Raw genomic sequence first — 26,673 nt, forward strand, 5'->3', positions numbered from 1 at the left:
CGGGCGTGGGGGGCGTGGCAGGGCGGGGGGACGCTGGGAGTGGCGGTTGTTTCAAGATGGCGGATGTGGCCGCGGGGCCGGGGCCGGAAGCAGCTGCTTGTTGGAGTAAGGACCGTATCCTTCCCTCAGGAGGGGCTCGCGGGTGGGTGGGGGGCGTGGCGGGAGGAGAAGGAAAAGCGCGGGGGTGTGTGTCTTATTTGACGGCGGGCCGATGATAGACGGTGGCCAAGGCTGCCGTGTTTCCTGAGCATGTGCAGAGAGCCGCCTCCGTTGCCTCAGGAAAGAAGCCCCGCCGAGTGGGGAGCCAGGCCCGGGGGTTCCGGGGGAAGCCCCCACTCCCAGGGCGGGGGGACCTTGGCCTGCCAGCCTCCCTCTCTCTCGCCCCTCGCCCTGCTCTGCAGGGGTGTTGTGAGGGGCCGGGGAGCGTCGCTTGAGGGAAAGAGAGAGTGCTAAACGGGGCTGCTTCGTGTTCCAGTACAAGTGCTGCTGGCAGTATGTTAAATTCCCCTATAGGTCCTTCGAAGTCTCCATCTAGTGCTCAGCGTAGCAACCCGAATAGTCTTGCTGAGCGGAGACTTGAACTCGGGGCTTCCCGGCTTTTCCCGTCAACTCTGAGCTGCTGCAGCTGAAGTTTTGGTAACTTTGGTGGCTGCCGTCATGGGGAAGACGGGCTGGTGGTGGGGAGACGTATATTGATTTCATGGCCCTTGAGGTTTCTGTATGCCTTGGGGGACGTGTCCTGTTTATGATATCGTCTGCCTCCATAGCCTCTTCCCCTTCACCAAGTGACCCTGCAAAACAGACCCATAGCCTCCCTCCTAGTGGCCTTTCGATCCTTGGCAGCAGAATTGCAGAATTAGGTGTCCCACTCGCAGCAGAAACCACTGAGGGTGCCGGCCACCAACTTTTCATACTTCTGTATAGAGCTAAAAATGGAGGCTCAGACCTCCTGGCTCCCAGAGGCAAAGTTAGTGGTTTTAGAGACTTTGCATCACAGTTCTGCAAAAGAAGGCTATCCTGCACTAGGCAGCTCAGTTGGTTAGAGCGTGGTGCTGATAATGCCAAGGTTGCAGCAGGTTTGATCCTCATAAGGGCCACCTTCATTTTCCTGCATTTCAGGGGGCTGGGCTAGATGACCCTTAGGATTCCTTCCAACTCTGCAGTTCTATGATTCTAATATCTTTAAGGCTCTGAGGGAGGGGTACACATCTTGCACCTCCAGCTTAAAAGAGCTGGATGAGCAGCTTACGGTAACACTATATGGTCACATTCTGGGTGCATGTAACTGATGAGAAAATGAGACTCTAATCTGCCGGGGTGGATGAGAGTAAGTGGTCCCAAGAAGCTAAAATCTATTTCAAAAACATAATTTTAAACATATTGGCGAAGATAAGTGAATGCTTTTTAGTTTATGAACGATGTGAGCATAAAGATATCAAAGAGAGATCAACAGCATATTGTATGTAAATGAATCATGAGGAAGGGAGCAGTGTACCTTATAAGGAACAGTATATGCAAGTAATTGCATAAATGTGCTATTTTGTTTTCCATGTAATCATTATCTGCATATATTGTTCCTTTCTCTCATTATTCGGATATATAGTCCTCTTCCCCAGAATTCATTTATATATAATTTGTTGTTGATTTCTGTTTGGTATTATTATGCTCACATCTTTTATGAACTAACTTGCATACATAGGTCTTTGGCTGATGTATTTACACTAAATCTTTCCAAATGGATTTTAGTCTCCATTTGGTTGCTCCCCTCTGGCCCACTGGGGCAGAGTAAGAACTTCCTTTCAGCATCTAGAAGAGATGATGTGCAGAGAACAACTTCTTGGATGTAACTTGCTGCCAATACTTGGCAATGGGCTGTTGTTAACTTAATTGAATCCACCATGAGTTGATAGATGACTGCTAAAGATATGCAGTCTGATTGCAGTCTGGATGGTACAACAGGGAAGGGTCTCAGGTTATGGTCTTGTGGGTGCAGTTCACCCAGATTTCTCTCCTGATCATCAGATACCAGTACCTGCTTGTAAGAGCCCCAGAAAACTTTTTTAAAAATGTGTGCGTGTAAAGCTTAGTCTCTCTGTGTCCATAATCAGAGTCTGAGGAGCATGCATTGAATGTATAGCCTCCAGGAGTTGCTTTTATAATCAAGGCTAATGCAAATAAATGTGGCTCATTATCTCTGTGATTGAGCTAGTTACAGGGTCTTTAATAAAAGACAACCTTTTAAATGAGGTCTCTTTAAGAGTGGATTTACAGAAATGTCTGCTTTGGTAGACTCCTGGTCAGTTGTCTGCTGCTTCTGAACTTTCTAGTTTGATGCAGAAGATTTTTGAGACTACAGTGGTACCTTGGTTTCCAAACAGTCTGGTTTGTGTACATTTTGGAATAGAAACACATCAAACCCGGAAGTGTGTGTCCCGGTTTGCCAACTTTTTTTGAATTACAACGTATTTTTTTTGGATTTCACACAATTTTTTGGGGAAGCCCCATTGGCGAAAGCGTGCCTTAAGTTACAACCTGTTTTGGTTTACTAATGGACCTCCGGAACAGATTATGGTTGTAAACCAAGGTACCACTGTATAATATTTTCAGAGTGTAAAATGTAGAATGGAACAAACCTTTTGCCCTTTCTTTCCTTGAATGAAATTGAATTCAGTTTCTGACAAAGAGCAGCCACCTGTCTATGTCCCAGGTATGATCTTTGAATGGTTGCCACATTTAACTTGACTTGTTGGGTAGTGAATTGGGCCAGGACCTGATTCGGATTCACTCTGTGCATACGGCACATGCACTCTTATCTTGGCAACTTTGGAGCAACGGTTATAAAATGAGATTGGGGGTCTGTTTGTAACTTTGGGGAGAGGGCTAGAAGTAAAAGAGTTCAAATGATAACTTAGGGATACAACTGTTTCAGGTCCTTTAGGGGGGCTGGAAAAATCATGGCGTGCTTTTAGGCACCACCATCTCATTTTCACAGGTTGGCAGCCAGCCTTTAGGTGCTCCTCCTAGAGCTAGAGAAATGGCTTAAAGCTGTCATTTAGCAACATTTGATCTCTAGCTGCTCATATTTACATGTTTATTTACTTGCACTTAACCTTCTCTTCCATCATGGAGCCCAAGGTAGCATGCATGCACCTGTGGTTCTCAGGCAGTCTCTAACCAGCACTAACCAGACCTAGACCTGCTCAGCTTCCGATAGGTCGTGGCATCATGTTCCTTCTGGCCCTATCCTGGGAGTATATAGATCAAACTCTGAATAATTTCATTGTATGCACTGACTTCCTGATGAATTAGAGCTGGGCTCTGAGTTTCATTTGCCTGCCTAGCCAACTCCCAATTGGCCCTTCCTTACTTAGAGGTATCAGAGAAGGTGAGACAGAGTTTTGTTGGCCTGCTTTGACCTGTTTTTATATTCTGACTGTTTTTACTGGAAAAAGGAAAAAAAAATTCCCTGGATAATTTCAACAGCTTAACCCAGCTGGCAGCAACTCCAGCGTGCTCTCTGCTCCGATGATACATATTTTTTGTCAGCCCCAGAGACGGTTCCTGTTTGCGTGAAAATGTGTTCTCTGTATTGACCCTTAGAAGTTGAAGTTAGTGCCATGTCAAGAAACATATGGCTCTTGAAGGTAGATGAATTTTCTATGCCTTAATTTTCTCCATGTTTCATATCCGAGAAGTTCTCTTCTGCAGGCAGATGATTCAGTAGATCAGCCCTGGTTGATCAGCTTGCAGTCTCTTTGTATTGTGCTGATTCCTGCCACCCACCCACTTCTTGGGTGCTGGCTGGGCCCTTCAAAGCCAGAGGGAAGCTTGGCTATGCCAAAGCAGCCACCCCACATTGATATGTAGTGAATTACATACTACAGGGGGACGCGGGTGGCGCTGTGGTTTAAACCACAGAGCCTAGGACTTGCCGATCAGAAGGTCAGCGGTTCGAATCCCAGCGACGGGGTGAGCTCCCGTTGCTCGGTCCCAGCTCCTGCCATCTAGCAGTTCAAAAGCACGTCAAAGTGCAAGTAGATAAATAGGTACCGCTCCGGCGGGAAGGTAAACGGCGTTTCTGTGCGCTGTTCTGGTTCGCCAGAAGCTGCTTAGTCATGCTGGCCACATGACCCGGAAGCTGTACGCCGGCTCCCTCGGCCAATAAAGCGAGATGAGTGCCGCAACCCCAGAGTCGGCCACGACTGGACCTAATGGTCAGGGGTCCCTTTACCTTTATGTTTACATACTATAGGATGTTCCAGCCCCAAATGACAGAAGTAAGGGAACTTTCTCTAATTGCCTTGTGAAGAGTATAGGAACAAGGCAGCAAAAATTAGTCTTGTCCTCCTCTCTACTCCTCTCCCTGGTCTTTGGTTCTGTGTTGTGATTGTCAACTTCATAATTGTAAAAGAAATGGCAGGGAGAAGGATAAGCTAGTTGCTCATGGAATTATAAAACTTTATCAAGTACCTCCAAACCCATTAAAAATCTGTTTGGTATACAGAATAATTGAGCTTATTCTTATAAAAGTGTTGAGAATAGTCAGGCAGCTGATATGATAACTGGGGTCTATAAAAAGACTATTAATCTTTGGTCTGTGGTGTAACCATGCAGGAGTCTTTGAACCGAGCATTCAGCCCCTGTTTCCTGACGGGAAGAGTAAGTCCAAGGTGCAGGGTTCTTGGTGTTGGGCAGGGTTATCCTTGGGCCTTCTCAAGGCTGGGCTGGTTTGTTTTTGTACATTAAGAGTTTTTCCTTGGGCTGGGCTGCTGCTTAAGCTGTTTTGGGGTGGGGTGGGGGAGGGTTCTGTTTTCATTTCCTCTTTTTTGTGGGAAGCTTCAGTGTGGGAGGTGCTTTGTAAGAACAAGTTGGAAGTTTTCCTGATCTTGTCTTTTCAATCTCTAGGAATTTCCACAGAGAGGAATTTTAGAGCAAGACACCTGCTGAAAGGTCAGAAAGCGGAAGTGAAGGCAAAGGTGCCTGCAGCTGCTGCTCCTGCCCCAATGGATGCCTGGAAAAGCGCAGGCCAAGCGCCTGGGCAGCAGGTCAGTACGGAGAAGGGCAAATGAAACCAGAACTCTTGAGGCTGCAATCTGTGGCAGAGGTAACCTGGAAGTCCATTCAACTCAGCAGGACAGAGTAAACCTGTGGAGGATGACAATGTGAAGTTTACTTACTGTTTTATTTATTTATGACATTTATATGCTGCCTTTCTATCAAGGCATCCAGGGCAGTTTACAGTGTTAAAATACTGAAACAAATGAGATTTAATGTAAACGTGGTCTCGGATGGTGGCAGCGATGGCAGTCCAATTGGATACAGACTTTTGATGCAGACTTTTTCTGCCTCCCTTGCTCTCTTTTTATTCTCACACAGCTGAAAAGTGGCTGTTTGTATCTGGCTTAGAGCCTTTCCCCTCTTCTTTTTGTGTGCAATCATTGTGGCATTCAAGGTGCAAAGATAAAGTACTTGTGTAGGCCTTGAAAAATCTTCCTTGTCCAGGCATCTAAAAATTTACTTTAGCATTTGTAACTGTGGCTAGATTAACGCTTGCAAGCCTGGGGCCAGAATGGAGCAAGTAGGACCAGTTCCTGTCACAGTGCCTAAGGATTAAAAGCTTATTTTAGGGAGTCAAAACTCTGGATACACCTCCGTCATTGCCTGTTCTTGCAGCTGTGTATAGTGTTGTCACAGATGAGCTGCCTTTCAGCATGAACAGGCAGCTGCAAGGGATTTGTCAAAAAGAGGTATGTCTTCCTGCTCCTCTTATTTGGGGCTGGAAGGCAACGGGGGGGGGGGTAGATTGGCTGGCAAGGTGTCCCAGTGCTTCTCTTTGGAGATTTGCTGCCTCCTCCCAGCAGGTCTCTCTTCTCTTTGGGGCAAAGACAACCTTCTTCAGTGATCAGCTTCCACATTCTCTGTTGAGAAGCTTCCCTTTATTGGGCCAGACATTGGTTCACCAAGGCTGCTATCTTCCGCCAGCTGTGGCTGTCTAGGGCAGTGGTTCTCAAACCTTTTTCTCTGGGCAACACTTTCAAAATAAAAAATTGCTTGCAAAACACACACACACAGACACACACATAATAAGAAATATATTGGAAAACAAAAAGAAACAAGTAGCAGTGCTGGATTTATAACATAGAACGCAACTACTTTGGATTAAGCCATGCACTCTACCCAGCAAGTTACCATCCCTCTAGCAGAATGCTTTTGCAAAGAGCATTTCAAATTATCAGAACTGCCTTCTCCTCGTGGGCAGAACCATGGCTGTGTGAGAGATTGAGGCGGAGAGTTAAAGATCGTCCCCTCAGACAACAGCAGTTTATGCCTGCAGTGTGAGCAGTGCTCCTTTTGAATACATTACAGTGTCACTAAAGTGGAAGACGTAAACTTCAGTTGTATAGGAGCTGCTGTAAAAGTGCATCCTTACGCTGCCTTTATTGAATTTATAGCTATGACTAATGGGCCTCTGTCTAAAGAAGCAATAGTGGGTTATAAAACAACAAAACAGGGATCACAGAAAGAGAATATTACATGTTAGCTCACCCACTCCAATGATGATGATTATAATAACATAGTATATATTAGTTTAAAAACCTGGAGCAACTAAACCAATTAGTCATCTAGTTCTTCTTTTCCCTGAGGCCGATCTGTTTTACAGGGCAAATTGGAAAGTGTGAAAGCCCTTGTTTCCAAAGAAGAACTGTTGCCCAATTGCTGCCCAGCTGGGCTGGCGTAGCTGAGTCATAAATCAAGATGTGATTTGATTGGGTGGTACAAACCCACAGCACAGAAAAGTACAGCACTATTTCAGAAACGAACTGATACTTCAATTTATTTTTATTGTTTTGTTTCCCACCCTATCCCACCCAAGGGTTGAGGGTATGTAGCAGGTATTTTATCTGTAACATGTCTCTCTAAGGGACAAATAGAAGAAGATTCCTTTACCCCGGTATGGCTCCCCTTTATCATATCACAGGCCAACAAGACAACGACGAGAATCCACTGACAGCATACAAATCAATATTGCTAACCTGATTCAAAAACATCACCCACCCCACTTACACTTGAAAACAAAGTTCACCACAGCCAGTCACAAACAAGCAACAATACCCTAGGCCAGGGGTCAGCAAACTTTTTCAGCAGGGGGCCGGTCCACTGTCCCTCAGACCTTGTGGGGGGCCAGACTATATTTTGAAGGGAAAAAATGAACGAATTCCTATGCCCCACAAATAACCCAGAGATGCATTTTAAATAAAAGCACACATTCTACTCATGTAAAAACACCAGGCAGGCCCCACAAATAACCCAGAGATGCATTTGAAATAAAAGGACACATTCTACTCATGTAAAAACACGGTGATTCCCGGACCGTCTGTGGGCCAGATTGAGAAGGCGATAGGGCTGGATTCGGCCCCTGGGCCTTAGTTTGCCTACCCATGCCCTAGGCCAACCCCAACTTCACTCACCACCAAAGGAACACAAGCAAATAGGAACGACAACCTGCACAAATGAGGCTGACACAAAACCCCACACATACATTAAGTAAAATAGAAAGGCCCCCCCCACCATGGCCCCTCCACCTCTTCCCCCCCTTTTTCTTCCTAATGTAACATGAACGTCTCAATAAATGAAGCTGATCTGTAGAAAATGTAACTTGAAAAAAAGAGATATTGCACATCCTTTTGTAAACCAAGAAATCTTTAATAAAAAAATACATTTTAAAAAAACGACCCAAAGAGATAAAAGGTCTAAGCATCTAGGCTGGAGGTGCTGTAGGGGTCAATCCCAGTCCTTCCTTCCTTCTATGTGTCTGTTGCCTAATAGAAACAAACATTTCTGGGTATTTAGAAAACTGCAGGTGATTAAAAGACTTTCAGGTACATAGACTCATAGGATTGTAGAGTTGGAAGGGACCACAAGAGTCATCTGATCTAACCCTCTGCAGTTCTGGAGTCTCTTGCCCAATGTGAGGCTCCAACTTACAACCATGAGGTTAAGTGTCTCATGCTCTACCTGCTGCGTTCAACAAAGCTCCTCCAAAAATAAATACAGAAACAGCAGTAAGCATTATAATCCCATTTCATCCAGCTCCAAGGAGAAGGAGGTACATCTGGGGTCACCAGTTGTGGTTCTTGTGGCATCCACGGAATCCCCTCCCCATTAGCCTGGTGCTGCAAGGTTGTTAATGTTGTCACCAGGCAGACCTTCCTGGAGAGTAAGTGTGGGAACTGCAGTGAATTGTTTTTTGCCTGTATCTTCTCCATCCTTGTGCGTGATTCTTTCTGAGAGTTTATTGCATAACCTCAGAAGCGAAAGAAGGGGCATTTCTGCCTGAATCCTGTGGATCTTGGTGGCTTGGTAAATCCTTCTTGTTTTGCGATGCTGCTTCAGCTGCCTGATTCCACCTCAAATGTCAAGGTGAAGAGGAAGCCATTCTGTTTACTGTGCTGTTCTCTGCACAAAGTACCAGCAAACACCAGAACATAGAGAAGAAGACTGTGCTAACCTAGCTTTGGTCAAAGCAGAATGACCTACTGGCATGGTTGAGATTGCATAAACAAGCAGTTGGTAGCCTCAGCCTTACGCCCTCCTCTCCTCCTCTCACTCATGGCAATGCCATGCCTCTCATTCTGCTCTGTACGTCCTTTAGCAAAGTTCTCTCCATGGCTTGGCTTAGCCACCCTTCTGGTCTGTGTGCTGCTCCCATATTGGAGTAATGCATCACTTACACTTACCTCACTTACAATATACAGTGCAGAGCTGTGCGTGTAATATTGCAAACCTTACAACAACCCTGTATGTATTATTCCTCTATATTGTGAATGGAGTGGGGTTTGACACTTGGGTTTTGAAGGTTGCCAGCTGAATTTGTGGCTGAGATGAGATTTGGTTCTCCCCTGGATCTGTTCACTGGGTGTGTTACTGACTTCTCTCTTCAGACGATCTCCTTATTGCATGCTTTATCTCCATCATTTCGCCCCTGCTTAGCTGTTTGGTTGCTGGCACCGGCTTTAAGGGAGTGCCCTCCCTTTTCCCACAGCTTGTTAGATTTAAATGTGTTCTCTCAATGTGCCTTTTTTTTAAAAAAAAAAATGACTTCCTCTTAATACCTAGGCAGATAATCTGCCAGTCATGTATTGTATGCTGGGGAATTCGTGAATATCGTTGGGAGTGCAGTGTTCCCCAGTGTGTTTTGGGACAGTCCTGTTCTGCAAACCAGGCTTTCCTTCATGTTTTTCATGATTTTGAAAAAGCTGCTTATTTAAAAGCACTATGCATAGTGTCCACCAAGGATACGTGTTGCAGAAATTACTTGACTCAGGGCACCTGCAATGGGTGCTTCTCTCAAACATAATGGGAGAGCATCTATTTGGTGTGAATGTAGGGAGTGAGCTGTTGCCTTTGGAACTAGTCGTCCTTTTTTGAGAAGTGCGGAGAAAGTTTTCGCAGATGTAACCTGCAGCTGTTAACTTGAAGTGCTTTGAGTGAAAAGCTTGTTTAAATTAAACACAAATCAAAAGGTTTGAATGAAGCTCTTTTAATGCCTGGGGTTGTGAGAAACATCACTCGATACAGGTTGATCGCTGCTATCCATTTCAAAGAGGGCTTAAAATAATAATTTTATTAGCTTTTGAAGACTTCTTTGAAAGGAGTAGCTGAACCCAGAAGGGCATGTTTTCTTGGTAATGTCTAGCCACAACTCCCAGTCAAGCTCTTGAAGAGGCGTAACATAGAAGAGATACATACCCTTTGTTCATTCTTTGTGATCTGTGCCACAGGCCTCTGTTGGCAAGAAATGGCAAGCTCTTCAGAGGGAAAAAAAGCATTCTGTTGTTAGCCTTTGGCCAATTTAAAGTGGCACCTAAGGGGATGGAGACATCCATGTGTTCGAAGAGTCAAAAGATGAAAGGGATCGGTTCTAAAATCACTGAAGACTGCCTTGTATTTGATGACTTGCCTAGTAGCCACAGGCAACCAGGAATTTCATGCAGGTGACTGAGCAGCCAGCTCACTTGATTTCTTGGCTAGCTATAAAGGAAGAGTAGTCTTATCTCATCCAGAGTCAGCACAAAAAACACAGTGGGCTATCAGAGTGTCTCTCCTCCACCATCCGTCATGGAAGAAGGCACTTTTTATTCTTATAGAGGGTTGAGTTGTTGTCAGGTCACCAGAGAAATGGATGGCTGTTTTTAACTCTTGCACAAAGCGGAGACACAAATGCCTAGAGAGGGGCTGGGATCTAAGGAATGCCCATGTTTATATGCATGTCTGTATTGTGTGTGTATGTGTTTGTGTTGAAACAGTTTTAAAATTTAGGCTCTGTTGAGTTTACTCCAGCAGTTTAGCAGTAGCGGCATCAACTGGTGTCATTGTGCAAGGTGAGGCAGGTTGTACATTGCGACCTTCTCTGCAAAGATCCTTCCCAAACCTCTAAACCACCGTTTTGTTCAAGCATTAGTCATTAATTACTCTTGGATTTCATCTCTGCGTAGTCCATTAATTTATAGTTCATTCTCAGTATTTTTGTTCTGATGCTGCTGTTATTCACTGTGGAGAAAGGTGCTATTACACGACTGAAATTGAGAATATAATGGAAGACTCCCAACTCAGCTCTCTGAAGGTGCACATTGTATTAGCTGTGAAAATTCAAGACTTAGCTGTTACATGCATGCAGAGAGCCGAAGGGAACTGAGCATTTATGTAGCATGAAATGCCCTCTGGCGGACAAGGAGTGCAAAGTTAGCCAGTTCTTACAGTAAGGGAGGATGACCAAAGCACTAGCAGTGACATTTTCATTGCTGCAGTAACCTGAGGTTTTCAGTTTCCTTTGGTCCCTGCACAGTAGCAAAGTGGGGTTGATATGGCAGGCACATTAGTTCTATCGACTGTGAGGGTTTGGGGGCTCCTTTTAAGTCTTTGAGCAGCATCAGCTTTGACCGAGGCGTCGAATGCATGTTGAATTGTGAACTGCACCGGATTGATAGTGAACTAAATGCCGAATTCTGAAATAACCACAGAGGGAAAAAATTCACGCATTTTAAATCTTGAATAGTATTTATTGAAATGATAAACAATTTCCCTCCTATTATTATGACTTGCATTTAACAAGGTTGCCTTTAACATTCACACATCATATTGTATTGATAGTTATATGATATATTCATGGGTTGACTTTTGTACACTTTCTCAATAGCACCTTGGGCAGAGCAATCTTTTTCTCCTGAAACAACTGCATTGTCAACCAATTAATAAATAAAATCATTAATAAGGATTACAGAATGGGTAAATTGGCTGCACTCTCCTTCCCCCACCCCCTTTCGAACTTTTCCCTCCAGCTGGAGCTTATCTTTAGAAGCACAATTTAATGGCGAATCCTCCAGCACACAATTTGGGAAATTATCCTACTGGTTGATTTTTTATTGTTTAAAAACTTGTGTTCTCTTCAGTTCTTAATTCATCTGGGGCTGAATATGCAGCCTCTGGTGCTTGAAATACTTTTATTGTAGATTCAGAAACACTTCTTCCATGTTAATGATTGCTTTTTAAAATGCTGATTTTAATTTTCAGGTCCCTGACAAAGGAGGAATGAAGAGTGCTTCTCTAAAGGATTTATGTCCTGAAGACAAGAGGCGCATAGCAAACTTAATTAAGGAGCTTGCAAGGTGAGGATAAACTGTCTGATAATGCATCAGGTTTAGGATGAGACTCTCTTTCCAATTACTGTTATGAAATTTAAGCGTTCATGTTTATTAAAAGCATACAGTGGTACCTTGGGTTAAGAACTTAATTCGTTCTGGAGGTCCGTTCTTAACATGAAACTGTTCTTAACCTGAGGTACCACTTTACTTAATGGGGCCTCCCGCTGCCACTGTGCGATTTCTGTTCTCATCCTGAAGCAAAGTTCTTAACCCAAGGTACTATTTCTGGGTTAGCAGAGTCTGTAACCTGAAGCGTCTGTAACCCAAGGTATCACTGTATGACCACTCCCTGCTGGCACAGGTATGATCAAGTAGGGCACGGAGCGGTTGCCTGTCTCTCTCTGTTGCAAGAGACTGCTGCTGTTTAAGGAAGGCCTTCAAAGGGTTTCCTACAAAATTTGTCCCCCTTGTGTCAGGGATGGCCTGGAAAGTTGTGCCTTTGCTGCTTCCCCCCAAGCACCTACAAGTTCTTGCTTTGGACTGTGACCTGCTAACATGGGGCCTGATAGACATGTGTGTTTGGAGACTCTGTGTGAAACCAGCACCCATGTGGTCCTGAGTGCACACTCCCTCCCAAAGGATCTTTACACAGAGTCCCACAGAGGGCTGTCCTTAATGTGTGTATCTGAACCCTCCCAAACGACAAAGGTGAGTCCACATGGAAATAATATAAAAAATAAGGAATTTATTATAAAGGCAGCAGCATACACACAACTCTAGGCACATGTAAAAGCAATATTCTAACTTTCTAAAATAAGCATTCTAAATAAGGGTCCAAATTAAACAGGGGAAGTTAATTAGAAAGGTAGTCACAAGTTAGTTCTCTTGGCACCTGCTGGAGTGCTCCTGAAACTCTGAGTGTGCACACCTGTGAGCATGCAGGTGATCTGACCTGAGGTTGCCTGACTCATCCTGGAAGTGCCATTGCTCTGTCTAGTTTGTATTTTCAGTTCTACGGGATTCCCAGTTGGTTGAAGGAACCTGGCACCAGAATCTTAAAGCGGAGGCTTCGGGCCCTTTTGCTTACTAATTATCCCATTGCCATTGTTGCAACCTAGCTTCCTGAGGAGGAGTGAACTTTTATGCATTCTTATGGCCTAGCTGGCAAGAAGGTCAGGGATAGAGACATCAGTTACAACACTGTACATAAGCTTACAAGACGGCAGGAGGGTCGTTTCCTATGGCCATCCACTTCAGCCAAACCTGTCTTGGGTTCACTCCTGAACACAAATTGGTGGTTAACAGCAAAAGCCTCAGTGCTGCAGTTTGTGTGGCTGTGACTTGCACTGTCCCTTTAATAATCCATCTGCCTAGTACTGGCTTTGCAGGTTCACTCTAGATAGTCTCTGCTTTCTGCCATCTAAGCTATGGTAAAAGGCTGGAATATGTGCTGCTGGAATCGATTGAAGGATTAAAGAAGGTGGGCTGTATGTTGGCTGTCTAGTGTTCGGAAGCAGCGCTAATAAGCCTTGCACATGCTTTTCTAGCTCCCTGCTCCTCAGCCAATCCCACTGCCTACTTCAATTATGCACCATTCATCATTTTCCTAGTTTAAGCTCAACATGCACCAGTTCTCCTGAGGCCTTGAAGCTGGAGTCAGTTGGGGATAACATGTATTGTTATCCAGATTTGTCATTTTATATAGCATCATCCTACAATTCGGATGTTCTGTTAGCTTTGGTTGTAACCAGAGATAGAGAAGGAGTTTCTTGTTGAAAAGCTTTAACCTCCTTTGAGTCATTATGAGGTTCTTGTTCTTCCCATGAGTCTGTGATCACTGCTCTCCTATTAATGTAAGAATGGAAAACAAGGAAAACAAGGTTTGCATGTGTTTGCATATTTGTTTGTGTTCCCTACTGTATAGCTTGTGGGCAGAATGTGATATTTGGGTACTGAGAATGAACTGGGTGAAGTTATGGGAGAGGACATTATAATTACTTTCTACCCCTGCGTTTTTGAGCATTCCCTCACAAAGTGGCTTATGATAAAAATTGCTAAGCGAAACAGTTGGACAAACAGTAATATGAGGCTATGTCTGTTGGTCACCTAATAGTCATGATGAGAACCAAGTCATGCTGGGAACAATGGGGGAATTGTATTTTCATTGTCCTCTATCTGTGTATTTTTGGGGATAATTGGCTGATAGCTATCACAGACTGAGATCTAGCCTGGTTGGACTTGAGGCCTAGCCGAGTTTGGCATATCTTATCTTTTTATCTCCAGCAGAATGAACCACAGGGAGCGACCACTAAGAGTTGACCCACTTCAATCCTTCTCTGTTTGTCCTTGAGATGATGTCCTTGTCAGATGCTTTCATTTGCAAGAAACCATATTTTGTCCAGTAGTGAACTCTGAAAACCAACTGTGGCAAAACATGTGTTGTGCATACTGTAGTTTGTTTACAGGATATCAAACCTGGTCCTGCAAGCTTCTGAGTTTGTTCCTTAGTGTGTGAAGAAGGGTTGCGGGAATGCATGCAAGTCAGCCACTTCACAAAATGGCAAACCATGGTTTATTATGTCAGAACTGGGCAGAGGGTCCAAGATGGTTGTGGTTCAGTTGTAAAATATCGTAAGTGCAATCATTAGCATTTATGTTTGTGTTTTTTATTTCAAACTGGGTTATTTTTTGAGGAGATGCTAAGGGATTTTTTAAAAATCATTTAAATAAATATATATGCTTCCCTCCTTGTTTTCTAATGAAAGCATTTTTTTATCTCCTCTGTATACATACATTAACTCATTTAAGAACAAGATTCTTTTTAAGTCTTGGATGCTGTGAGTCCCGTCCACCCCCCCGGGCCAACTTGATAATTCTACCTTCCATTTCTTGGAAGAAAAATAGAAAGTTGCAGCAACATTAATTCTGAAAAGTAAAATGAGCGTAACACTCTCTTATACTTGGTTTTCCTTTTATTTTTAAACCTAATCATATTTTAATGGATATAATTAAAAAGACCTCTTCACCGTAATGAGGGAGTTAAGCTTTAGTTTCTTTCACCTCCACTCTTTTAATGCTTGCCATAATTTTCTTCTCTCTTTGGAAAAGATGGAAGGGTTCTTTCCCCCCATTACTATTAACCAGCACTGGTGTAATTCCTAATAACAAAACAGAGTAGGAATACTCCTTTTTTCTGTTTTGAACTGTGCATTGTAGATTGACTGCCATACTCTGATTTCTTGGACTAATGCTTTGATCAGCAGGAGTTATTTTACGCCTTGGTTCTTCACTTGATTTATTTGTTGCTTTTCCTTTTATCTTGCCCTATATTGCCAAAGGCAGTCCCAGGGCAGGGGACATTAAAACTGAAACAACACATTATAAATATTGGGCAAGAAAGATCAAACCATGCCAGAATAACAAAATGGACTAATATCTACTAATCAGTCAGGCGCTAATGAAAACTGCTATGTGTTGGTGTCAACTGTTACTCAGATGGGAGGCAACTGCACAATTGGGGCACCACCACCGAAAAGGCTCTTCCCCTGTGTTGCTGCATAGCAAATTTCAGCAATAGAGCCTTCCCAGAAGATACAAATGAACAGGAGACAACACTTCTTGAAGTTGTCATAGGGCTTTATAAGTCATCTTAAGCACCTTGAATTTGGCCCTGTAATATTTTGGCAGCTAGTGCAATTCTTTCAAGATTGATGCTCCTGGTAGACTGTCCTGTATAACAGTCTACCTGCCTCATTTCCATACAGATAACCAAATAATCCTTCTCTAATGTCACCAGTGGTGTTTAAGAAAATAACCTGCTTGCCTTGCTGTGTCAAATCGGAGGTCTGTCTAGTCTGAATTATAGAATGGTAGAGCTGGAAGGGACCTTGAGGGTCGTCTAGTCCAACCCCCTGCAATGCAGAAATCTCAACTAAAGCATCCATGACAAGTGGTCTTCCAACCTCTGCTGAAAAACCTCTGAGGAAGGAGAGCCAACCACTTCTTGTGGGAGCCTGCTCCACTGTCGAACAGTAACAAATGCAAAAAACACTTGATCAGACAAGTCAGAATACTTTAAAAGAAATAAGTGAAAATAAATGTGTGGGTAGACATCATAAAAGTTGTTATTTCAATGGCTTGTAAATAAACTCCCTTTCTAGATTTGCATATTGAGTTTCCTTAGGTCTCCAGTAGTACATGGGCTTGGGTAAAATGAATACAACCCAAAGACAACCATACCAATCTGAATTAGGAGTTCTTACCCAGCGGCTTAGCATGACTGTTGTTTTCTTCTCATTCCTATAACACGCCGTCCACTTTGCAGAGTAAGCAGGCCAGTTCTGTATTGTTCACCTTGTACACTTGCTGGCCTGTGCAGAAGCTCCTGTGTGAAGCTGCATTTTATTTATTTATTCATTTATTAGTTAATTTAGGAGTGTTTATTTATACCTTGCCTACTAACCGAAGTGTTCAAGATGGCTTACAATATATTTTTTAACACAATAAAATAGTGATACAAAAGTCACAACAGCAGGGCAAAGGTATGCATAAGTTTCCCCTTCTTGTTCTCCAATAATAATAATAAATAACGACAACAACAACAACAATTTTATTATTTATACCCTCCCCATCTGGCTGGGTTTCCCCAGCCACTCTAGGCAGCTCTGATGTTCCAACCAAAGCTCCTTTCTGTGGCTGAGTCTCCTGGTCTTCAATTGTCTGTTGAAGCAGCTAGATCAGAGCTTTCCAAACTTTGTGTTCATGAGACACTTTTAAGACATGCATCATTTCATGGCACAGTAATTCAGTTTTACTAGCAAACCGGAGGTTATACTAACCCCTTTCCAGCCCCAGAAGGAGGGGGCATTCACACAACACACTGCGGCCGACACACTAATGTGTTGCGACAGACCATTTGGAAAGCTCTGAGCTAGATGTTAGCCCCGCACAGGCCAGGACTTCTTTCCCTTAGCCATTTTCCACACAAAGGTTCAAATATTGTAAATCTCAAGTGTGTATCTGTTCAAGAAAGCTTCTTAAGGAAATATTGAGCCTGCACCCTGATAAGAATCGCAGGTGTCTAAATGTTGAAACATAATGTCTCCTCTGTGACGCCTTTCATATCATTGTGCAAAGCTTTCACCAGCTTTTGTTTTGCCAGGTATCGCTTTTCCTTAGCAGAAGACCTTTCCTGTTACTCCTTCAAATCCTTAATTAAGAGAATTCTGCTTTCGCGTGCTAGTTAAGAATTTGGAGCTGGCTCACTGTTAATGAGTGGATACGAGCCTCTTCTTACACCTGCTCTTGTTTTGGGCTTTCTAAATGATGGGGGAACCCGATGTCTAGGGACTTGCGTTTGAAAAATAAGTTTTGCCACAGGTGAAAAACAGGCAGAACTGTTTCTCTGTAACCAGGCCTTTGGCTGATTAACCGATCTATGTCCTTTTAAATGTGTTTGTAGGAGGGTTATTGCTTTGTTTTTGTCTTTTCTGTTATGCATTTTGTTTTCTCATTTTGCGTTTTTATGTTGTAAACCGCCTTGTGATCTTTGGATGAAGGGCGGTATACAAATTCAATAAATGAATAAATAAATATACAAACAGATGGGCAAATTACTTTGACATCAAGCCGCATTTTGTATGTTTTTGCTCAGGGAGGAGGTTGTGGCAGTGGTATTCTTCGTCTGAATGCTAGCTGGTGGATAATAGCAGCAGGGGGGTGTAGTCATACTTAATGGTTGGCTATTGCAGGAAACAGGTCATTGGATGAGGTGGTCTTTTCTTTTGATAGCAAGGACTCATTTTATGTTAACCTGACCTCAACTGAGGTCCGCTCACCTAGGGAGGAATCCAGTATAGCGTTAAATCTCTTGTTCGGTCAGTGCAAGGATTTCTGTTTGTGCAACAGAATATTTCCTCCCTCTCCTCATGCTCCACAACCCTCTGGAGCAGATTTGGGCAGATTGTGGAATATGCGTCGGGGGAAGAAAATACCATTGTATGGAAATCCTTGTATTGATGCAACACGGTAGTTGAATAATGCTCTAAGCCTTTACTTATTTGCTCATTAATTATTTGCATTTATAGCTCACTCTTCCCCAAATGACGCAGGTGGCGCTGTAGGTTAAACCACAGAGCCTAGGGCTTGCTGATCAGAAGGTCAGCGGATCGAATCCCCTGTGACGGGGTGAGCTCCTGTTGCTCGTTCCCTGCTCCTGCCCACCTAGCAGTTTGAAAGCACGTCAAAGTGCAAGTAGATAAATAGGTACCGCTCTGGCGGCAAGGTAAACGGCGTTTCCGTGCACTGCTCTGGTTTGCCAGAAGCGGCTTAGTCATGCTGGCCACATGACCCGGAAGCTGTACGCCGGCTCCCTCGGCCAATAAAGCGAGATGAGCGCCGCAACCCCAGAGTCGGACACGACTGGACCTAATGGTCAGGGCTCCCTTTACCTTTCCCTTTGCCAAATGGTTCCAGGGTGGGTTACAAAAATATACCATTTAAAACAAGTACAGTGCACCGTTGAAATAATAAAATGAAAACCACTAGTTTTTCCAAAGGATAACGCAAGTAAGTTGCATCATGCTTGTGCTCCTGTCATACTGTAGCAAGTAACATGTAGAACAATATGTTCTGGGGAGATGAATCGGAAGTGGAAGTACAGCAAGTGAGCCAAAGTTTTTGTTTAGCTTCCAGTGATTTCCTTCCTGACAGACCCAGAAATCATTTTTGGCATTTCCACCATGAGGCATAAAGCACTAAAGTACACAGTAATCTCCAGCAGGTCTTGAATAGGCCTTGACATAAATCTGACATAATCTGACAAAGCATGTGTATCCATTTTCTCTGCTGTCTTTTTGGTCACCTGTGAGTAATTGTATCTTCTAAGGCTTATCTTCTTTGCAAGGGTTGCCCCCCCTCCCCGGCCAAACACACACACACACACACACACACACACACACACACACACTGTGATGCTGCTCCCCCCCCCCAACATTTGGAGGAACACTTTCTCCAGTTGTGCAAATGAGCTAGAATTGTTGCAGCAGACATTGGTATAGTACTAGATGCAGAGGAGGTAGATGTTAGTAGTGGAAGCCAAGGCTGTGCCTTATATACAGACACCTGTCGGTATTTGGCTTTGAGGCTCATAACAGCTCACGAAAAAGACACAGATTTGTTTTCTTGCTTATTATATTTCACATTCCTTTGTTTGTCAGTCTGATCGCCAACATGGCTTTTCATGGTTTCCTCAGCCAGTTTATCAGTGTTGGGGGGTTTTTATTTCATACACAGAAGAACCTCCCTCCCTCCCTCCCCTAATAACATCAGCTTAAATGTTTGACAGCACGTTATCAACACTTGACTTTAAAAAAAAGCGGAGATCACAAAATAAAGCAGCACCACAGTTACGATCCTTAAGGACACAATCCTCTGGTCCCTGGGGGGGAGAGTCAGGGACCAGCAGAGTTTGCAGGATCCCCCTCGGCAGGTGAGGGAGCAAATGGAGAGGGAGATCTGCAGGCAGAGCAGGAGGTCCACCCTTGGGCCATTCATGGAGCCACCGTTGCCTAGAACTTCCTCCATGATATGTAACGTGGACCAGCCTTTATCAGTCTGCTGCTCACCAGGTATTTTAGGCTGCAACTCATAGTCATAGTCCAAAACAACTGGAGGGCACAGGTTGGTGGAGGCTGGTGTAGAGAGTACCGTATTTTTTGCTCTATAAGATGCACTTTTTTCCTCCTAAAAAGTAAGGGGAAATGTGTGTGCGTCTTATGGAGCGAATGCAGGCTGCGCAGCTATCGCTGAAGCCAGCAGAGCAAGAGGGAGAGCTGCGCAGTGCCTCTTGTTGTGATGCCTTCACAGCGATGCACTATGAGGGATGGAAGGGAGCCCTTATGGAGCCCCTTCCGTCCCTCATCCTGCTTCGCTGGGAAGCCAGCAGACCAAGAGGCGCTGTGTAGCTCTCCCTCTGCTGGCTTCAGCAGAGCAGCGCAGTGCCTCTTCAGCGAAGCGGAAGGAGGAAAGGAAGGGGCTCCATAAGGGCTCCCTTCCTTTCCTCCTCCTGCTTTGCTGAAGAGTGTTGCTTCGTCTCGCCCGCCTCCTCCGATCCCCCCAGCAGGGACAATGCTGCTAGGCCAGCAGATCCAGCTTCCCCAAAGGGGCGGATGGACTGGCGGCCCCTTAGCCTGATCCTCCATCCTCCTTCCTCTTCAACAACATTTGATTCAGAATATTTTTTTTCTTGTTTCCCTCCTCTAAAAACTAGGTGAGTCTTATGGTTGGGTGCGTCTTATAGAGCGAAAAATACGGTATTTTATGAGGTGGGAAACTTTCAGACATTTGATTCTCCACCTGCCGCTGGAAATGATACGCTCCAGCAGCAGATAAGACCCTGAGATTTTTGCTCCTCAGTCAAAGCAAGTCCCACCTCTGCCAGTGGGCTCAGTGTTTGGTCTTGGTCAAGTCACTTTCTCAGCCTTTGTTCCCTGTTGGTAAAACAGCAATAATAATGACTCACTTTGTATGGCGGCTGGTGAGATTGAAAGCAATAAAAGGAATCGGCTGCTCTGCTGATGAGAGGGGCTATGTAAATGAGCAGAAGCAGCAGTAGTAAATCTATCCACACATTTCTCCCTCCCCTCCCGATGTTTCGGAGTGAGATTGGGGTGGGTGGGGGAAGAAGTTGCCCCGATGCCTAAGGCTGGCCCTGATCAGAAGCTTTCCCCGCTTGTGTTCATGCATAATATTTGTCTGATAGCGTGTGTGTTCTTTCATTCTTTCAGGGTGAGTGAGGAAAAAGAGGTGACAGAGGAGCGCCTGAAAGCTGAGCAGGAGTCGTTTGAGAAGAAGATCAGACAACTTGAGGAACAGAACGAACTCATCATCAAAGAAAGGGAAGATATCCTTTTTTATTTAAGAACGGGGTGGGGGGTGGGGTGGGGAGTAAAACACAGAGTTGCTGCCTGGAATAAAAAGCAAACCGGAGAGAAATAATTGTCCTAATTTATAGCCGGGCATAAATCTCCATGTGCTGCCATTCAGAAGCAATCGGAGGTGACTTGCCAGCATGCACTTCTGGCTCATTTGAGCTTGAAAGTGCCACCCAGCTGTTCCCAGGATGTTGCTTTGCTGTGAAATAGATATTTGTCAACTTAAAAACAACGAAACAGAATTTGTGCGTTAGTAAAATATAGACTTCTCCCTCCCACCTCTCTTGCTTAATCTTGCTCCAGCAGTTTCACGGATGGCTAATGCAGGCTTCCAGAGATATCACCCCGCACTTTGCCTGCATTGTGTACCTGGATGTTGCCGGGTGCCTGGAATGTTGGCCCTGGCATGGTCCTCACCTGGAGCAAATGGCACACTATCGGATCAGTGCAAGGTGCGCTTTGATGTGGCCTGCCTCTCCTTTTCGGAAAACATTGAATAGGCAGAAGGGTCCTCAGTCACCAAAACCACTGGGCAGTTCTGCTTGCACCAACGGGCCTTTCTCCCTTCTCCTTCCTTCAGGCCCCCTGAAATTGGCTCTGGGGGGGTAGGGGCAGGGAGGAGAAGGGGGGGGGGTTGGTTGCCCTGATGGAATGATTGCCTTAGCATGACTGAATTCCTCCCTTTATCTCTGAAAAACCCATTGAAACAAACAGGATGTTTGCCAGGCATTACAGTATTTGAAATTCCAACATAGTCATTTATTTCAAGACTTGCACAACAGGGCTGAATGATTCAGAATAAAATTGCTGGCGACTACAACAGACAGTGATCTCGGGTAGGGTAGGGTGTGCATGCCCAAGTTAAAAAGAAAAAAGAGGATGTTGGTCAGGCATTGACCCAGGCCCTTGGCAGACAGGACTGAACTACCACTGTGGGTTCATTTCGTAACCAGAGCTAAGAGTGCTAATCTGCCAGTTTGACTGACTGACTGATGGTTTGATCACTGAGTGAAAAACAGAACAAGAGGTACTTGGGCAGTGGGGGGGGGGTACAAAATGGTGCAGTGTCATTTCCCACCTTGCAGCCAGATTGGGTGCAAATGTAGGGCTTGTTGGGTGTGCTTCTGTAGAAGAAGGTGGGGTGGGATTCGGGAAGGGTAGGGGCAGTGAGTAAAGCAGAACATTGTTCAGGTATCCTTGGTAGACCGTAATGTACAAGCGGGAAGCTGGGAATCTCCCACTGCCACCCCCAATCTCTTGGACAACTTGTTGCTTGGCCTGGGAAATTCATTGGTTCCAACTCCATAGCTTGTTCTGGGATATCACCTGATGGGACGGGCGGGGCTGCAGCTCCTGAAGGATTCAGAAACGACACAGCGCTCCCAGTGATGCCACATGCACCTGCCTTATGCGTGTTCAAAAGTTAATGGAAACATCACACTTGTAAATCTCTCTCCTTTCCCCCCGCTCCCCACTGCAATGTGTGAGTAAGGAAAATCCCCGCACCTTGCAGAGAAGAAGGCAGTGATGCTTTTGAATACCAGTTGCTGGAAACCTCAAGAGGGGAGAGTGCTCTTGTGCTCAGGTCCTGCCTGTTGATTCCCCACAGGGATCTGTTTGGCCGCTCTGAGAACAGGATGCTGGACTAGATGGGCCATTGGCCTGATCCTCTCATTCCAGTTAAACAGCTATTCTTCTAGGGTATATTACTTGCATTGTCAATGCCTATTCTTGGAATTATATGTTGCATTGACCACACCCACAGCTTCAAACAAATAAATATCCCCCAGTAGAGAGATCACTGCTTGTAGAATTATTTGATGGGAAGGCAAAACACCTGCTGCCCCATTGCAGCACCCCATTTTGGACTCACAGCTGTCCATGGAGGTGCAGGTCAATTCTGTGTCCAGGGCAGCTGTCTACCAGCTCCATCTGGTACGCAAGCTGAGACCCTCCCTGCCTGCGGACTGCCTCGCTAGAGTGTTGCATGCTCTAGTTATCTCCTGCTTGGACTACTGCAATGCGCTCTATGTGGGGCTACCTTTGAAGGTGACCCGGAAATTACAACTAATCCAGAATGCGGCAGCTAGACTGGTGACTGGGAGCGGCTGCCGTGACCACATAACACCGGTCTTGAAAGACCTACATTGGCTCCCAGTATGTTTCCGAGCACAATTCAAAGTGTTGGTGCTGACCTTTAAAGCCCTAAACGGCCTCAGCCCAGTATGCCTTAAGGAGCGTCTCCACCCCCATCATTCTACCCGGACACTGAGGTCCAGCACCGAGGGCCTTCTGGGGGTTCCGTCACTGCGAGAAGCCAAGTTACAGGGAACTAGGCAGAGGGCCTTCTCGGTAGTGGCACCCGCCCTGTGGAATGCCCTCCCACCAGATGTCAAAGAGAACAAAAACTACCAGGCTTTTAGAAGACATCTGAAAGCAGCCCTATATAGGGAAGCTTTTAATGTTTGATGTATTACGGTATTTTAATGTTTTGTTGGAAGCCGCCCAGAGTGGCTGGGGAGGCCCAGCCAGATGGGCGGGGTATAAATTATTATTATTATTATTATTATTATTATTATTATTATTATTATTATTTTATTTTAATTAATTAAACTGTGTGATTGGGTATTAGGGGGCTCAGCCTTGATGCTTTTAGAACAGAGTTTGAAACTTCGTACTTATTTGCTGTGTTCATAGTGTCTTTCGTTCCTTCAGCGGCGCAGTGTTCTAGGCATCGAGTTTTGCATATGCTTATGGATGTGAGGTGGGATGCACACTCCGGGGGGCATTCTTTCTCCTTTGGCGCATTTCTGCATGCGTAACTTCCATTAATGCTAATGAGTGCTACTGAGCTATCGAGAAGGAAATATATCCCTTTGGGTTTTTGTTTTTACCTTTATTGGCGAGAGACTATTCGAGCATAAATACTTCTTTCAGGAGAAGTCTGGCAAAGATGGCAGAAGGTTAATACATGCGATTTTACACTACATAAAACTCTATAAAAACTAGAAACATAAAACAAGGACATAATTTAAAACAATATAATTTTAACTACGCGAACACTTATCCATCATACATGAATGATTCAAAATCCTTCACATACCTCTGATCAGTTAATTTCAGTTCTCTTGAAGTCTGCTCAGTGGCCAAGGAACTGTGTAAATGACTTATCAATCTGGAATACAAATGCTTGGTCTTCTGCAAAGAAGGGGAGGAAACTTGGTGCTGTGTTGGAATGTGGGAAGGCATCTGTTTGGGACATGCTTAAAACAAATATGGGATGGACACATAGGTGATGCGCCTCCCGCTCCCTGACACTTTTATGAAGCTCTTAAATTTGTGTTAGAAATCTGGGGGAGTGCAGGCAGTTTCCAAGGTGCATTTCTTTCATGAACACACACTTCCCGACTTCGTTTCTTTACACTGGGCACCCCAGAAGTAGCCAGAAGCATTTATTTTAATGGCTGAAAAAGCCCCTAACACTTCATAGAATTGGAACAATTCACAGAATCGTAAGAGTTGATGTTGACATTAGGGGCCATCTGGTTCTACTGCAATTGGGGTACCATATCTTTGATAGTCTATTGTTGTGTGCTGATGTTATGCTTGCATATTTTTAAATGCGAGCTTCTATCTTCCACCCTCAGGGTTAGTTGAAAACATTGTGGTGATTTGGCATTGTTTGCTGTATAGTAACATTGGTTGGGGGTGAAAATAACTAGGGAAATCATTAACCAGCTAGAGAGAAAGGGTTATCCCACTATATCATTGTCAGGTAGAAGGGGATTTTGTGGACAGGTCTTGCCAAAGAAAGAACTATATACTACAGTTGGAGCGCATTTGTGTCAGTAACTCTTTTCCTATAGCCTTGGGATAATTTTAATAGGCTCTCTTAGAGGAGTGATATATAATATTTCTGAGGAATATTGGGTTGTGCCCAGCTGAGTTTTTCTCTGACTAGACCCATTGAAATCAATGGACCGAAATTAGTAATGCCTCTCGATCTAGATGACTCTGAGCATGACTGACAATGGCTACAGCCCCATGAAGGTAAGTAAAGAGGAACTTCAGAAGCCAAGTTCTGATGAGAAGAATATTTTTCCACTGACGTCAGAGAAGGTTGCAGCCGGTCAGCATAACCAGGGGAGTGTAGATGAAGCAGATCCAGTTTTAATCAAGATTGCAAACAATTGTAAGGGAAGTTCATGGCTTGTGATGGTTGTGCTGTGCTGTCCCCACTTCTAAGTAATTTCTGTCATCTTAGCCTTAGTGGGACATTGTGTTGAACCAGTCTTGGCTCTTGACTTCGGAAGATAATGGAACAAATGAACAGCTTTGAGCATATAAGATTTGTAAACATAGTCTGTTCCTTTTAGGGGCTCGAGGTGCCTGTGAATGCTCTTCATGGATGGGTAAGAGAGTTATGTGCCTTAGGTTTTGGTGGTGTTTGCGCGTGCGCATGTGTGCAAAACCGAGGTTTGTGACTGTTACTGATGGTCACAAGAGAGACTTAAGTTGGTGTATATGGGTGCGTTCTGTGTCTATTTTATGACAATCACTTTAGCTATGCTGTATATTCATTTATAAAACACATTCGTTGCTTTTTCATACAAGACACCCAGAGTGATGTACAGTAAGTTATAAAAGCACATTTCAATAATACAAAAAGTAAAAGAAAAAAAACATCAGCAGTGAGCAGAAATAAACAGGAAGATTATGATGAACAATGCTCATTTCATAAGCAAAGAAATAATCCTGGCATTCTTTATTACCTTACCCACCATCTTGAAGTGTGGAATGAGCTCAGAAGGGGCCATGAACAGATACAGTGTCTTGAGTTGGTTGTTTCAGGATCCCATGCAATGCTATGCAGGTGGCTGTGTGTGTTTGCTTGCTGATGGCAATGTGCTTAAAATGGACCTTGTCTTTGTGTTATGACCTTTGTCAATCATGCCTTTGATCATCTCTTTAATGGCCTAAGGCAGAGACGAGAGGCACACAAGCTACATGCAGTTCCTTTGCAGTCGGGCGGGGCTGCTCTCATACCCAGAGTTCTTTTTCCTGCAGTCCGCAGCATTTGTGGAACTCTTGAGAATCCTAGTATTTACAAAAATAAATTTAAAAAGTCTCCACGCAGAAATTAAATTTGAATATGTGTTTGTGAACATTTCTGGTAGGTTCTCCAGTTTGGGAAAAGTTACCTTCCAATAGCGTAGAGCAACCATTAGCTTGAGTTGGCGTGCAGTGCTGTGCTTGGCCTGGCTGGACATTAATGATCTGAAATTCCATACCAACTTCCATCTCTTAGTTAGCCAGGCAGGTGCATGATTGATAGTTTTGGTAGCTGTTTAGCACCCGGTTACAGTCACTGCCAGTACTTAATAGCTTTGTGTCTCTACAAAGGGCGAAACACACATTTGTAGCCTTGCCACATGGCTCAGAATTTGGCCCTTCTGGCACACGGAACACAAGTAATCCGAGAATATCCTTGTATCAGTATTGCTGGTCGAGGTATTTAATGTACTGTTCTGGTTCAGGTTCCTGAATGCCCTGTTTTGCAATATGTGTTAAAACAACGGCTTAATTCACACCAGCCCTTTGCTCCTCCTTTGCTCCTGACTGTGTCAGGTGGGTGAAGGTACAAGCTGGATGTGTGAACATGGGCTCATAGTTTGTTTCTCTCCAAACAAGCCATGAATGGAGCCGAGTTTCTGGAGGAAGCAAGCCATGAGACTGGATTCACTAGACTCTTGATTTGTTTCCTTTCCCACACACCACAGTCAGGGGAAAATTGCTAATGTGCATTAAACCATAGTTTATTTTAAAAGTGTGGTTTAAAGTTGCATGTGAACTGAGGTCACTGTTTGCCACATGGCTCTGAATATCACCATGTAATAATTGTGAAGGGAAAGGAATGTAATATTTCTTACGGCCTTGGTCCAGTATACCTGAAGGAGCACCTCCACCTCCATTGTTCTGCCCAGACACTGAGGTCCAGCGCCGAGGGCCTTCTAGCGGTTCCCTCACTATGAGAAGCCAAGTTACAGGGAAGCAGGCAGAGGGCCTTCTCAGTAGTGGCACCCGCTCTGTGGAACGCC

At 44.4% G+C, this 26,673-nt stretch overlaps 1 protein-coding gene across 11 annotated transcripts in view; it reads left to right on the forward strand.

Moving 5' to 3' along the window:
- The window catches only part of KIAA1328 (KIAA1328 ortholog), a 228,403-nt gene that overhangs the window by 33,424 nt on the left and 168,306 nt on the right, over nt 1-26,673 (forward strand). For 3 of the 11 annotated variants that reach the window (XM_053408976.1, XM_053408977.1, XM_053408978.1), the window contains exons 1-5: nt 27-114; nt 2,672-2,707; nt 4,906-5,045; nt 11,572-11,666; nt 20,429-20,544. In XM_053408976.1, the coding sequence (XP_053264951.1) occupies nt 57-114; nt 2,672-2,707; nt 4,906-5,045; nt 11,572-11,666; nt 20,429-20,544 (445 nt within the window). In that variant the 5' untranslated portion in view covers nt 27-56. Of the gene's footprint in view, nt 1-7; nt 115-2,671; nt 2,708-4,905; nt 5,046-11,571; nt 11,667-20,428; nt 20,545-20,569; nt 21,028-26,673 lie in introns of those variants that run through there. The other 8 variants (XM_053408979.1, XM_053408981.1, XM_053408973.1 and 5 more) reach the window with 7 other exon arrangements.

The sequence above is a fragment of the Podarcis raffonei genome, chromosome 11, assembly GCF_027172205.1.
Source record: "Podarcis raffonei isolate rPodRaf1 chromosome 11, rPodRaf1.pri, whole genome shotgun sequence".
NCBI lineage: Eukaryota > Metazoa > Chordata > Lepidosauria > Squamata > Lacertidae > Podarcis > Podarcis raffonei.